At 38.0% G+C, this 15661-nt stretch overlaps 2 protein-coding genes across 2 annotated transcripts in view; both read left to right on the forward strand.

Annotated features, from left to right (window-relative positions):
- The window catches only part of TMEFF1 (transmembrane protein with EGF like and two follistatin like domains 1), an 81959-nt gene extending 76498 nt beyond the window's left edge, over positions 1-5461 (forward strand). Inside the window, exons 9-10 of the mRNA XM_069474484.1 lie at positions 639-797; positions 4341-5461. Of these exons, the coding sequence (XP_069330585.1) occupies positions 639-797; positions 4341-4425 (244 nt within the window). The 3' untranslated portion in view covers positions 4426-5461. The remainder of the gene's footprint in view (positions 1-638; positions 798-4340) is intronic.
- A 443-nt stretch (positions 5462-5904) lies between these two features.
- Positions 5905-13363, forward strand: CAVIN4 (caveolae associated protein 4). The gene is made up of 2 exons (XM_069474488.1): positions 5905-6373; positions 12552-13363. Exons 1-2 carry the CDS (start codon positions 5966-5968, stop codon positions 13236-13238), a joined length of 1095 nt encoding a protein of 364 aa, XP_069330589.1. The 5' UTR covers positions 5905-5965; the 3' UTR covers positions 13239-13363.
- Positions 13364-15661: the final 2298 nt, after the last annotated feature.

Genomic DNA, 15661 nt, shown 5'->3' on the forward strand with positions numbered 1-15661 from the left:
ACCTTTAATTAGAATTCAGACAATTTCTAAGATTAGCACCTACTTGACTGCTTGACTTCATTTCTGTCATTAATAACTTATTTTCATCTCCCTCCTGTGTTTAACATGTTTATATTTTGTACACTGAAAAGTGTCCTGAATATAATTTGATGCTATGTTCAGAAAACTGTAAATGTTTACACTTATTTACTCAATAATCTCATTTCCAAGTATCTAGCCTAAGGAATAAATGTAGAAAAGCACGTGTTCACCAAGATGTTTGCAACACTTAATTTATAATTGTGAAAAATTGAAAATCACTGATATGTCTTAGAATGGGGAACAGATAAGTTAGCTATATTATAGTCACTGGATGGAATATTACATATCTTTTTTGAATTAATAGTGATAAAGACTCTTTAACAACTTTAAGATTAATGTGATATGATGTAAATGAAGAAGCACTATGTAAAATAGGCATATCAAAAAGACTGTAGGGAAATACACAAATGGCAATTTTTTTTCAGATAGTGAGAAAGTGCCTGATTTTTAAATTCCTGTTTAAATTTTATCATTCTTTTGTATCTTTTAATTTAAAAACCTGGAAGTATTAAAATTTCTAATTTTCATAGGAATACTTTTTTTGTTTTCCTTTTCAGATGTGAATCTGGTTACACTGGACAGCACTGTGAAAAGACAGACTTTAGTATCCTCTATGTAGTGCCAAGTAGGCAAAAGCTCACTCATGTTCTTATTGCGGCAATTATTGGAGCTGTACAGATCGCCATTATAGTAGCAATTGTCATGTGCATAACAAGGTAGGTAATGATGTAAGAAATATCAACTTTAGATTAGAGACAGGTAGCTGTTAAATTAGACAAGAACCTTGAAGCACACTCAAGATGCTAGATGCTTTAAGTCCACCTATTAGGAAAAATCCTATGATCATTTCCACAAGGTTTTCATGTGGGTCTGATCTCTCCCTATCTTTCTTATAAAATATAGGTAAGAACTCATTCCCAGGGTTACAGGTATATCTGGGCTGCAGGCAGAGGGAGCATGAGCACAGTCAAGGAAATAAAGGAATTTAGGGGCCTTAGAACTGTGTACTGTCTATGAGCACTGCATTCAGGGACAATAATGGTAGTAATAGAATTTCTAGAATGGTTTGCACACATGCATAGAAGAGCCATGCAGAAGCTTTTTAAGTTCTGCAGAACTGCAAGATGTTTTATGCCTTAAAAATATACTTTATCCATAGGAAATATAGTAAGAAAGGAAGAAAGAGACTAAAGATAGCTATTTTTCTTATTATATCATTATTTTAACATTACTTGATTTTCTGGATTACAGCAATAGGCAATAAGCTTTAAAATTCTCAATCATAAGTAAAACTATTTGTCATAAATGAAAGGACTTATTTGGAGCACAACTGGCATAAAATGGGTCTTTTCCAAACTGAGTGGAAATATGTAAGTTAGACTGAGCTGGGTCTGAGAAGTCAGAGTAAATCAAGTTCATATTATCTCTGTGCTTTTCAGTCTAATGTCTTTTCTTCCTGTTTACCTCTTCCTACCTCCTTTAAGATTTGGTTCAGAAGTCTCATAAACATTATTCCTCCACTTTTCCTGTATTATTCTGGACAGAGGGTTGGAGCATATCAAATACGGATATTGGCAGGCCATAACGGATTTATGGCCCTTCTGTCCAAGGTCTGGATAGAAGCCAGACCTTCAGTAGTCTCAGCCATCTGGAGCTAAAATGATAAATCCAGAAATGATAAAAAATGTTCTCCGGGTAACAGATATTTTTCATAAAATCCAGGCACTATAGTCATTGCACTTTATTTCACAGAACAGATGATCTGCCCTTAGGCAAGACTACTGAGTATAAAATTGGGCAGTAGATCAAAGTAGGGACATAATGATATAACAAATAATGACAACAGAAAGAGATAGGAAGAAAACATTTGATAGCAGGGCTTGCTGTGGCCATTTAATATAGGCTCAGAGGTTTAGTAATTTGCCTGTGGTCATCCAACTCGTAAATGGAAGTGCCTGGATTTGGATTCAGTACCATGTAATCCCCCCAGATCGTTCCTCTGTCCACTGAACCATCAAAAGGAGGGCCCATGTTGAGTCATCTGGGAAGTATGTTTACCAAGTATGATCATTGCATGGGAACAGGGTTCAAATTTGATTTTGTGGCAATTTAGGGTTTTTGAGCAGGGGAATGACTTGGTATAAGCCATTTTTTTCAGAATATTAATCTGAGAGTTAATCTGCAAAATTCAATGGAGTAGTGAAAATGTGAGGTGGAAGGAGATCATTTAGGACATTATTAGAATGAAGTAGGAGTGGGATAATAAACGATTTGGAAGGTAATGAAAATAAAGTCAAATCAGGAAAGATTTTTGAGTCCTGGTGATAGTGCCATTCTTCTTTTAAGAGGATCAAAGAATATTAGAGTCACTGAGAGGCAACTTTGAGTTCAACCCCTTCATTTAGAGAAGTGAGGAAACCAAAACCCTGAGATAGGAAGTACCTCGCCAAGGTCACAGAGCCAGGCAAGCTCTCTTACAACTCCTAATATACCCAACTTCGTGCTTCTGTTCTCAGTGTTCTGTATTCCTCAACTACTAAATTAGAATTACCTGGCACATAGTTTTAAAATTGGTGCTATTTTACACCCCCGATCCGTTTGCCGCCCTCAAAGCCACTTAGACATCACAGGATGTTTCTGTGTCACAGTGTCTTCACTGTCTACCGGCTCCAAGACTGAAGGTTCATCTCATTAAATTTATCACAGATTTCCCCTTGAGGCCTGTCTTTTTATTGTGGTATTCCCTGCCCCCCCCACCCCCGCCAGAATGTCTTACTGTCTTGCATTTGGGATGTTATTTACTATAGTTATATACGTGGACTTACCTCCATTGAATTTTTAAGGAGTGCCTCTCCCACACAGTCCACCGTGGGACAGCTACTCACATAGACTGTGGTGGCCATTACATGGAAGGGAATCTTCCTTTAAAAAGATGTTCCCATTGACCCATTTTCAAGACTGCATGAGTCAGATTTTCTTCTTTTATTCTTGGAATCTTCTTTCATGTTTTTAGACTCATAGAATGACAGATTGGCAGGGACCTTGAACATCATCTTAACCAACCTCCTTATTTTATAGATTTAAAAACCATGGCCCTAGGAAGTTGGAACTTTTCCAAGGTCATGGTGAGTTAGTGATGGCAAAAGAGGGTTGCTTGACCTCTCAACCAGTTTCCTCATTTATGAAATGGAGGTGATTCCAGCTTTGCCTACCTCAAAATGTTTTAATGAAGATCAGTGAGATAAAATTTGTGAAAGCCATATACAAAATGGAAGTATTATCATCAAGGCTTCTAAGTGAAGGCAAAGCTGTACTCTTTGAAATAGATTAAAAACACGGGACATTAGAATAGGAGTACTGATTGTTGTAAGACTTTCTTTCCATTAGATTATTTCTTGCTGGCAGAGATTTTAGAGTCCAGCTCCTAGTTTAATATTTTACATATAGGAAAATTGAGATTACATAGCTAGTTATTAGCAGAGCCCAAACTCAAAGTGACCAGAATTCATCCCAACCCTTTCACTCCACGTTGTGTAGCACAGCACTTTGTGCTGTTTAGTACAAGCCGTGTCTGCAATCTAGTGTGCAGGCACAAGAGCAGTTACGGCACAGTGAGATTTGTACACCATGGAGAAACATTTAGGGTAAAATGAGAGCAGAGTCAAGGAATATCCCTTACCTTCAGCATGGTAGTTCTTTATGGGGTTCTGTGATTTGTCCAAGCAGGGTGTGGAACAACTTCTTTGGAGTCATTGTCTAAAATCAGTAGGCATTCCTATGTATTCAAATCTTATTAAAGCACATTTCCTGATTTCTCCCTTTGTCTAAGCTGTTCTTGTCATTTTGGAGGTGTCATAATGCTCAGGGAAAGTACATAGGCCAAGGTCCTTTCCGCTGTCACGGGTTTCATATGTTATCAGTCACTGTGGCTGGGGAGTTGCCAGGCCAGAGGAAGGGCAGGGATTCCTGCCAGGAATGCATATGCTACAGTATAGACACCAGGAAGGAGTTTTGCTTGTGTCATTACCTATATCATAGATCTAATCCTCTCAACTTCCAGCTTTGTAGAGAAGGTAGCAGTCTGACATTGTGTTTATCCTCACCTTGTCTTGCACCAGATACCATCTTGTTTCCCCTTCCTGTAATTGCATGCAATGCACCTTTATCTGTGAAATGTGTTTTACTTTGGAAACATTTGAAATCTTCTGAACAAAATGATCAAAACAATACTTTTCTTTCTTTTTGTTTTTATGCAACAGAAAATGCCCCAAAAACAACAGAGGACGTCGACAGAAGCAAAACCTAGGTCATTTTACTTCAGATACGTCATCCAGAATGGTTTAAACTGATGACTTTTATATGTACACTGACCATGTGATGTACATTTATTATGTCTTTTTTTAAAGAATGGAAATATTTATTTCAGAGGCCTTATTTTTGGACATTTTTAGTGTAGTACTGTTGGCTCGTATTTAGAATATTCAGCTACAACAGTTTTGGACTGTTCAGTAGTCTTTGTTTTATGTTTTTAAATACAGAAATTGATTTCACAAATTTGTACCACATGTTAATTCTAAGACTTGTTCTTTACCCATGGAATGTAATATTTTTGCAAAGATGGACCACTTCACAAATGGTTATAAAGTCATACCCACTTCTTCCACAATGACCACAGCAAATGACCAAGCATGAACTAAAGGTAAAGATGTTTACAGATTACTTTTCTTACAAAAAAATCTAGAAGACACTGTGTTTAAATAGATATTTAAATGTTTTTGAGATTTAGTAACTGATTTTTTAGACATTGCCTATCGCATGAACTATAAAGCTGTGTGTGTTAGGTGTAAAATATTTATAAGATGTATGGATTGGAATTTGATTATTCCTCTCTTTGACAAAATATTCTAATAATTTGAAAAAGTATCTGGTAGTAATGATGGAACAAATCACTGAAAAGTAGATTTAGATATTGTGAAAATAGGCTGTTTAATAAACAGATTGGAATAAAGCCTACTCTATCAGTTAAACTACTTTAATACACATTCATTTTTAAAGAAAATATTTGTTTTAACATGAATAAACAAATTGTAACAGTGTTTGTGAATAAAATGCAAAAATAACTGTTAATGATTGGTGCTCTTAAAGGGAGCTTAAAAATTATCTGAGATCTCTATCCAAATTTGTCCTGTAGTAATAGCTATATTAATAGATTGTTGGTGTTTAAAGATCTGAAGTGTGAGTAGAATGTATTCAGCTGTTTAACATGTAGTTTAGATATTCAAAAGTATGCATGTAGAATTTAAAGAATATGTTAAAAATTAAATATTAATTTTAATATTTGGTTTGGAAAAGCATGTTATAATATAATGTTTTCACTATATGGCCTCTGTTTCGGTGTGTTTATTTACTACATTCTTTGATTCTGATGTATTAGTATATTTAATATGTGAAATTAATAGAAAAAGCAGATTTCAGTTTAAAATTCTCTGCTTTTACAAATACTGCTTGAAATTATCTACATGCAAAAGCTTTACCCAACATTTGGACTTTGCTTTTTTGGTCATTTGGCCTCTAGCCTTAATATTAGTAACATAGCGGCTTTAGTGAACTTTTTAAAAAAGCTTTCCTCTTCTACCCACGCAATCTTATTTGAGTCCCTTAGTCAGTCAGCAAGCATGTTTGGAACAGTCCCCAGTGCTTTGCAAGGGTTCATGTTGCAGAACAGTCACGTATGGGTATTTGTAGTTATAAATACTTGACCAGTCTCCAGGGGTGGGGTTTCCAACCCTTTAAACAACCCTGTTGCCTGTTATCAAGCTGACTTTTTGCTCTAAGTGCCAGCATTGATTGTGATTAGGACATCTTTCGCTGAGAAATAAATAAAATGGAACATAATGGGTCTGCTTCAAATGCTGATAAAATCCACCAGAATCGTTTATCGAGTGTTACAGAAGATGAAGACCAAGACGCCGCTCTTACCATTGTGACTGTGCTGGACAAAGTGGCCTCCATTGTGGACAGTGTGCAGGCAAGCCAGAAGAGAATAGAAGAGAGACACAGGGAAATGGAAAATGCCATAAAATCTGTCCAGATTGACCTGTTGAAGCTTTCACAGTCGCATAGTAACACAGGCCATATCGTTAACAAGTTGTTTGAGAAAACCCGAAAAGTCAGCGCTCACATTAAAGACGTGAAGGCCCGGGTGGAGAAACAGCAAATTCATGTTAAAAAAGTTGAAGTCAAGCAAGAGGAAATAATGAAGAAAAACAAATTCCGTGTGGTAATATTCCAGGTAAGTTTACACTTGTATTCAGCTTGATTATGAGAGTCTCCTGTTTCTTTTAACTGCCAACGGGTCGTATCAGAGGTTTCCAAAGTCACATCTGAACTATTGTATATGTTGATGTGATGGAATTCTGTATCAGCAGAGATCTCAGGATAAAACCACTGCCATGTTAACTAATGTACTATCATATCAGTGTTTTGAGCTTCTCAACCGTTTCATGTAATATGAACTGTGGCTCATAGCTTAGGCTATTTCTTGCCTTTGAAACTTAATATTGGTAAGGCTCTTTCAGCATATTAGCCTTATTAGCCTGATGCCCTCCCACAGACTTTGAGAATGTTAGAACTGGGAGAGACTTAAGAGGCCTCTACTTTAAAACACCTCTTTGTTTAAAAGAAGAAACTGAGAACCAGTAGTTCCACAATATGGTTTTTTCCCTTAACAAGAAGAACATAGAAAGCCCCAAACAGTAAAATATAAACTTTTCAGAATATGACTTATATATTAGAATTTTTACATCTAAGTCACAATAAGAAAAGCTGCCTTTTCTTTGATCAGATTATTTTTCTTGTTATTATAATAATACAAATATAAGAGTCACATAAATAATTCCTTATATGTGATTATAAAGTCCTTTTACTTAACTGATTTTTGTGTGGCATTATATATTCTGCTAAGTTTCCATATTACCCTGCCCTTCCCACTCCTTTTTTAGGAAATAGGAACATATCCATGGTAAATGCATAATATCTATAATATATTTTTAAAACAATTACAAAGGAAAAGTTGAACACTCCTTGCAGTAGAAAAATGGGAAACTGTCATTATAAGGTAGTTTACAAAAGGAAAATAAGAACAAGATTCCACTTTCCCCTTTTTAAATATTGGCAGTTAGTAAAACATATACCTAGAGTTTAAGGGTTGGAAAAAACAAGCATTTTCTTATTCTGCTGGTAGAAGTATTAATTGGTACAACATTTCTGGAAGACAATTTTGGTAGTATGTATTAAGAACTTACAAAATTCACAAACTTTTTGGCCCCCAAATTTCATGTCAAAGAATTTGTTCTAAGCATAGAATCAGGAATGCGTGCAGGGATGTTCACTGGTGCATATATAAAGTGTTACCACAACTGTATTTTAAAAATTGATGCCTATGTGCATAGGAAAAAAAACCCTAGAAGAATAAAAACAAACGAAATAGGAACACAGCTGGATTATGTGGGAGATATTTGTAAAATACTAGGGATGTTGCCCATAACCCTCCACAGCATTCTTTACACATTAGGCAATTTTCCATAGCCCTCTGTCGACTGATAAAGTTACACTGTGATGGTAGAGTGGTATTTTGGATCTGTTTTTAAGAGCTTGTAGGTTATTTAGGAAAAATAATAGGGAGGGGAGAGAAGAGTTGTTTATTTCAAAGAGATAGGATGGACTATGCCATTCAAAGTCCTTTACAATTTCCCTTTCTTTTCAGGTATCTAGAAGCCCTTGCCTAGGCTTAAAAATTAGAAAAAATCAGTCACCTTACTTGTAGAGGCCAATTCTACTCTTAGTGTATGCAGTGGGTATCTAGGTTTGGAATTGGAGAATGTCATACCATTCTTTGATTCACCTTCTAAGGGCATTAGCAGTAGTGGGTATAGCTCACCCTCCACTTGCATGGGGCATGCCCAGGAAACATACTTGGCATCCAACACTTCTGAGAACCTTTGGGCAAAGCAGTGGACTAAGCACCAATTAAGATTTACAAAGGCTAGGGCAAAGAAGCTTCTGAAAAGTTTTCATTGACTGTCCATTGACATAATTCTTTTTTAAAAATTAAAATACTTGCATATTTTCCTGTTTAGTCCTCGTAACTTACTGCTAAGTAACTTACTGCTTCCTTTCTTTGAGCCCCTGTAATTATTTAAAGCAACTGAGAAGTGCTAGTTTAGGTCAGATCTCTTTTCTTATAAGAAATAATGCCATGAAGATTTTGTGAAATTAAGTTGTTCAGAGTAAGCAGCATTTTTTCAAAAAGCAGTTGCTATCTTTTATAATGGGAGAGCTTGTAGAGAAAGATAAATGGACATAAAAATATGATTCAAAGATTCATTAGATGTTAGAATGCTATATTTAATATTCACATGATTATTCTTGGCAATTAAAATTAGTTATAATTAGTTCTCATAGATAAGTGGTTATATTGAGATTGCCCCTTCAAATGAACAATTGCTACTGAGCAATTCAGCCACAGTAAAAAAGATCTATTTTTTATTCAATTATGGTTTCTCTTTGAACATACTTTCACCTTGATGATCCTTCTCCTCATGCAAGCAGGAGTCTTACCATATCTTCTGGTAATTTTGGTTGCTAACCACATGCTCGTGGTTACCAAATAAAGTATTTGGCCATTCACTAAATGATAAGTCCCAGATTTTTATATATTTAAAATTCCCCTAGCTATGTTACTTTGATATTCAATCAAGTCAACAGTATTTATTCTGTTACAAAAAGGTGTTTTTTAACCTACACTTTCACATTAAAAGATATAATTGGAAGTCAACTATAATTCAACCTTACAATCTTCAATTATTATTTCAGTCTATTCACTATTAACTCATGATGTCTCTGACTCATCAGACTTGCAACAAATAGAGCCACATAACAAGTACTTTTTTGGACTCTACCTCTGTTTTGTTTTGTTTTAAAGCCTGATTTTGTATTATTTGCTGTATAGTTGGAGAAGGGTATGTGATTTCCTGAGTCATGCTATATCATTTCTTCACAGCAAGATTGTGAGAGTTTTTTTCCCCCTACCAAGCAGTAATTACTCTTTGGCTCTTTCCTTTTCTAATTATACCTTCTCAGGCCATACCAGCCCACACTGTGTTGCTGAAGCTACTCCCTGCAGCAGGTGTCAGGAAAGGAGAGGAATAATTTCGCTTCTACTGACTGATTCATCAGAGAGTTATGAGACGCCCACCCCTGCCTTTTTTAGCTCCTAGACTCTCTAATCCTGTAACGAAAGGATTTAATTTTAAATAAGTATCCAAAGAAATACGGTGCCAGGGATACCTTCTTGACTATCTGGCTGATTTTGAAGTATGCATAAATGTGTTTCTTATATATTTATTATATTTTTTGATTGCATAAATTTAATCTGGATCTCATGTGGAAGGCACAGTTTCTTTTAGAAATTTTAACTTAGTTCAGTTAAAAATCTCATGATCTTTCAAGTTTTACCTGTTTTAGAAATAATCCCAGAATAGTCAGTTGGGTTCCTTTAGCTGCTGTGGTCTGTGCTGGGTCTCAGTCTCTAGTGTCTGTCATATTCCCAAATCCAATTTTCATCCTTATTCTTTGACACATTTGACACAGTGGGTCCTCCTTCTCTTGCTGAAACTTCTTTCCCCTTGGTGGTCGGGGGTGCTGTTCTCTTTTGGGTTTCTTCCTGCCTCAGTACCTGATATTTCTTCTTTTTTGGTTTTTCTCATCTCTTCCTTCTTATCTACAGGTCCAAAATCCATGATCTATATTCAAAATCCAAAAATTTCTAAAAATAATTTTTTTTTATAACTTATTTGACAGCAAGACCCTAGCTTCACCTGAACTCATTCAGTGGGAAAACCTGACTTGAAGGAGCATGAGGCTATTAATAGTCTTTATATCCCACCTTAGTGTGAATATTCATATTTTTTGCCACAGAAATGTTTCTTCCCAAGATTTTACTGGGAATGTTATATAATAGTTTTCCAAAATCTAAAATATTCTGAATTCGGAAACACACCTTGGCCTCAAGGAGTTTGGAATAAAACAGAGCGTGGACCCATTCGCTCAGTCTCTTGGCAATCTCTTTCTTCTGGTCTCATGACTTTTGATTCCATCTTTACATCAGTGACTCCTCAGTTTGTATGTCTAGCCCAGCCCTCTCTTCTGAACTCCAGACTCATCTACTTAGCTGCCTACTCTGCACCTCTGCCCGCCTGTCCAGTGGGCCTCTCAGAGACAACGTGTTCAGATCCCACTTTCCCCTCCAGTCTTCGTCTCCTGCCATCTCCCCATCTCAGTTAATGGCTGATCTGTCCTCCCTTTGTCCAGGCCATGTACTGAGGATCACCCTTGACACACTAACACTCCACCCCCAAGTCTAGCAGCAAATCCTGTTGGCTCCTACCTTCAGAGCAGATCTGGAATCAGACCACTTCTCACCCCACCTCTGCCAACACTCTTAGTCACCTCTCACCTGCCTCATCTCAGTGCTGTCCACCTGCTCTCCCTGAGCTTCTTGTCTTGCCCTACAGCTTGTTTTTAATAGAGTGATCCTTTTACAGGGTAGGTCAGATCATGGCACTGCTCTCCTCAAAACCTTTTACGAGCCTTCCTATCATCCTCAGAATAAGAGCCACCGTCTTACCATTAGATACAGAGCCCTGCCTGATCGGGCCCTCCTGCTACCTCTCTCCCTCTTTTATCCTCTCTCTCCCTCCTCTTGCCCCTTGGTCACTCTGCTCGAGCCACATGGCCCTCCTCGTTGTTTCTCGCTTCCTCTCAGATACATGCACAACCCTCAGGTCTCGGCCCAGGTGTTACCTTATTAGCGAGGCCTTTCTGACCTCTGTTGTCCAAACACCACCCTCCCCTGTCACTGTATATCCCCCTTCCCTGCCTTATTTTTCACCTTAGCACATGTCACCATCCAACATACTATGTATTTTACTTGTTTGTCTCTTTCCAAGAGTATAAACTCTTTTACTCTTTTATCTTCACAGAAGTTTCTCAGTTCCCAGAACATAGACTGCTGCCTGGTGGTGCTTAGTAACTATTTGCTGAATGAAGGTGCAAGCCTGTTATTTGATCCAACAAGCATTTATTGAGTATACCTACTATGTACAAGGCCCTTTGATAGATGCTGGGCATAAAACATAAATAAGATGCATTATCTGTGCTTTCAAGGAATCTGTCACCTGGTGAAGGCCACAGGGAGATGTGCATAAATGAGTAGAGTTCTAATTCAATTTGAACTGTGATAAATGTTATAAATAGAGGTATGTATGTGTTCTTTTAGAGTAAATTTGAGGTAGAATCAGCCACTTGGGGAAGATGGGGGATTTGAGTTGGTTTTTAAAGAAAGATTTCATTCATAAAGCTGAGAAAAGGTGAAGGGGCATTTAAGGTACCAGAAACCATCCGGCGCGGGCACAGTGGCATGTGTCTGTAGTCCCAGCTACTTGAGAGGCTGAGGTGGGAGGATCCCTTGAGCCCAGGAGTTCAAGTCTAACTTGGGAAACATAGTGAGACCCTGTCTTTAAGAAAAGACATCAGAAACCATGTATACAAAGGCATAGAGGGATGAAAACATTTTATGCTTGAGGAATTGAGAGTGGTTGTGTGTTGCTGGGCTGGAGAAGTGGGAAGGTAGGTTCAGCTAAAACTGAAGAGCCTTCTAATCATACTGAAGCATTTGAACTCCGACCTTCAAGTATTGATGAGCTCTCCAAAATTTAAAGCAGAGACGAGATGTGATCAGAGCTATGCTTTAGAATTATTTCTCAGGAAATACTTGGGTGATGTTCTGGAGGTTAAGGGGGCAGTGAGGAGGCACTATACAAGTTCAGGCCTGAGATGACAAGGACCAGAATCAAGACACTGGTAGAGGGAATGATAAGGGAGGAGGGAACAGACAAGTTATTAGGCAGTGTTATCCATGGGGCTTGGTGACCAGTTGGATAGGGGATGAGAGGGAGGGGAAATAAATATATGGGATGATGACTGGGGTTTCTATCTTATGCGTTAGTGCTGGCACATACAGGGAAAGAAGTTGAAGTGGAGAGGGTGGTGGATGGGCCTTGATTTTTGGCTTGGTAAGTTTGAAATGCCTGTGTTATACTCGGTGAAGTCTGCCCATCATTTAGACATGTTAGGAGAAGGGGAGAGGTGAAGGTAAGATACTTGTGAGTTTGCCTCCAAGTGGATCTGAAGGCATAGGAGTAGATAAGTTTGGTCAGGGTGAACTTGGGAGATGAGGAAGAGAAAAGGGCCAAAGAGAGAGAGAAACCCCGAGAGATGCCCACATTTAAAATGGAGCAGGCAGAGGATAAACAGCGGAGGGAGGAGATTTACAAGGCATGGCCAGGACGTAAAGAGCTGATCTCTAATGCAAAGGAAGCACTAACATGATTTGTTTTTCTCTCCTTCAGGAGAAGATCCAGTGTCCGACATCCCTGTCTGTTAAAGAGAGAAACCTAGCTGAGAACCAGGAGGAGGAGGAGGAGGACGATATTTTTGATCCCCCAATAGATCTCTCTTCAGATGAAGAATATTATATTGAAGAAAGCAGATCTGCCAGGCTTAGAAAGTCAGGCAAGGAGCGCATTGATAATATCAAAAAGGCATTTTCTAAAGAAAACATGCAGAAGACACGCCAGAATTTTGACAAGAAAGTGAACAGAATTAGAACTAGAATAGTGACCCCGGAGAGAAGAGAAAGGCTGAGGCAATCAGGAGAGAGGCTGAGGCAGTCCGGAGAGAGGCTGAAACAGTCAGGGGAAAGATTTAAGAAATCTATTTCTAATGCGGCTCCCTCAAAGGAAGCCTTTAAGATGCGTAGTCTCAGGAAAGCTAAGGATCGAACTGTGGCGGAAGGTCAGGAAGGTGACAGGGAGATGGGGGTGGACATTATTGCCAGAAGTGATTCTCTGGGCCCCATCAGTGAGCTCTACCCTGATGGGCTCGGTGAACCGGAACACGAGGCGGCCAGGGCGGCGTATCCTCCCCCAGAAGAGGGGGACATCCCCACCCCTGAGCCTTTGAAAGTTACTTTTAAACCTCAGGTGAAAGTAGAGGATGACGAATCTCTTTTGTTAGATTTAAAGCAGTCATCATAAAGAGGAATTAAGTATATCCTAAGTATAAATCTCTTTAATCATGCAGTTTTAGTTTGAATAGTGTAGTCATTTACATTTATATGCCATATGGGAAAACAGAAATGGTATGGCTGTTTCATTTCTTATATTTAAAATCTTGAAGATCATATAAATATTATATACATTTCCTTGTAACTTCCTGGGGAATTCTTTTTTTTCCCCTCCCCGGGCATATGTGATTCTAGCAGCTTTTTCTCTGATGTCACTCTTTCTCATGGCAGCTGTGGATTTTTAAGTTCCTTTGTCTTGCCCATCAGAAATGTAGTTTTCCTAGGTCAGGCCAATTAGGTGGTTTGCCCACAGAAAGGGCAAATCTGTGGCCATGATTTACAAGTGAACTCTAGATATTGGTCTGGATCAATATTGTGGCCAACCTCAAAGGGGAATAACTAACACGTGGATTATGTCGTCCAGATGTTCAAATCAATAGATGTGTTAGTAAGCTAGCGGTCACACCCCTTTTTGGATGCTTTTGTGTAAAAAATTTGAAGTTCTGGACTTGAGCATTTGGCTCTAGCATCATAGCTTTACTTATAGCACAACAGTTGGCAAGGCACCTGCTTATTCTCATCAATAAAATGGAGAGAGTTATCCCATCCTGCCCATCTCAGAGGACTGTAGTGAAGACCAGAGGAAACGTTTTACATTCTGGGAGAACAAGAAGCGCACCCAGAGAAAACAAGCCTCAGTAGTTCCTCAAAACCAGAATCAATTCCACTTTCTGAAAAAGTCCTAAGCACTACTCAGCGAGGTCCTTGGTTGGACAGAAATGAAAGTTTGTCTTCAGAGCATTTTCACAGAATCAGGAGTGAAAAACAAATGTTTGGGTGACTACTTTTTCATCAAAGACTAAAACCAAACCATAGGTTTTAGTTAGGTCTTAAAATGTTCCCTGGCAAACCCTTTTCTAATTTCCTTTTGATTTAGACCTATGGTGGACTATAGCCACATTTGTTTGAGCAGCACGAGGCGAAAACTGCAGCTTTGATGTCCTGTGGCCTTTCTAAAGTCAGCCCTGATGCACTGCGTTTGGAAATGACCTCAAATCTTCTGTTTTCCAGAGTGAACCCTTCAGGGCCCGACGTCCAAAACAGTGTCTGTAGGAGTTCATCATAGCTGCTTTGGGAGGAAGCCAGATTTCCACTTATCTGTTAGCTTTAGATCTGTCCAGTCAGGAAGTAGATGTTGCTAAAGAAAGAGAAATGGTCACACTGGTTTGCCAGTGGTAGCATGCTTAAATCTTCTAGTTTTGTGATAGGGAAGAAACGATGGAATTGTTGAAGTTGATGAGTTTGGACAACAATCAGATCCCACTTTTTTCTCACTTTCAGATCACTTTTGGATAATCAGGTAGTAGTTAAAAATAATAAGTATATACATAGATACATGGGCACAGCTTTAGACTATTTGACTCAGTTACCCAGATGTGCATTTGGGAGTTTAATTCAGCATCATTTCCTCTTCACCCTGCATGAACATATAAAATTGTATACCATTCATCTTGTTATTATATTGAAAATTAAAGTGTGTACAACATTGAATAATACTTTAAAAACATTTTTTTAGAAAGAACTTGGATGCCAAACTCACATTTTCTTAAGAGCCATAATAAATTTCAGTTTAAAAAGACATTATTACAAAGTTTGATGCCAGTGTCCTAGTTGTAAATATTTTTACAAATAATGAATGCAAACCATGAATATAAAGAAGCATTTTCTTTTTTCTAGCCCAATGTAGAATAAATATCAATTGGGCTAAAATAGTTTTCTGCAAATATTACTGTCAAAGAATTTTTGTAAAGTCAGTTTGCTTACTGACCCATTCTATAATCAGACTTGACATTTTATGGGACATTTCCTATGCAGATATATTTGAATTTTGATGAGGAAGGAGTTATAACCTAGCAGCTCTTCAACCTGGTTGACTTTGTGCAACCCCAGAAACACTGAAACAATTTCATGTCTCTGGAGGTTCATTGTAACCTTGTACTGCTTTCTTGGTACTAGTGGGATTTTCCCTCCATGTTGCTTCTTTCTCTTGACATTTCTTCCCGTATTTAGGGCATTCCTAAATTCCACATTCATAATTTCTTCTCCTTTCACTTTATTTTCTTGTTGTAAACTTAATGAGTTGCAAACATATGGGTTCACACATCCCATTTAATGTAAAGGGTATTCTAGTCAATGTTCCTTATTTTAAAAGTATAAGACAACACAGAAGAGATTATTTTACTCATTTTACTCATCTGTGTTTTAGGAATTTTGCTATCAGATTTTAAACAATTTATTCAAATGAAACCATTAGCAGGATTTATCCCCTTTCTTCTGCTGAGACAGGACAGTGCAACATCCACAGATACCAGGGGAGGAGCCTACCCTCAGGCT

The sequence above is a fragment of the Eulemur rufifrons genome, chromosome 7, assembly GCF_041146395.1.
Source record: "Eulemur rufifrons isolate Redbay chromosome 7, OSU_ERuf_1, whole genome shotgun sequence".
Taxonomy (NCBI): domain Eukaryota; kingdom Metazoa; phylum Chordata; class Mammalia; order Primates; family Lemuridae; genus Eulemur; species Eulemur rufifrons.

What these genes read in the sequence shown, in the direction of transcription:
- CAVIN4 (XM_069474488.1), top strand. Translation starts at nt 5,966, where the DNA reads ATGGAACATAATGGGTCTGCTTCAAATGCTGATAAAATCCACCAGAAT. An exon ending in TCCGTGTGGTAATATTCCAG is followed by an intron (nt 6,374 to 12,551) that starts GTAAGTTTACAC and finishes TCTCTCCTTCAG; the next exon opens with GAGAAGATCCAGTGTCCGAC.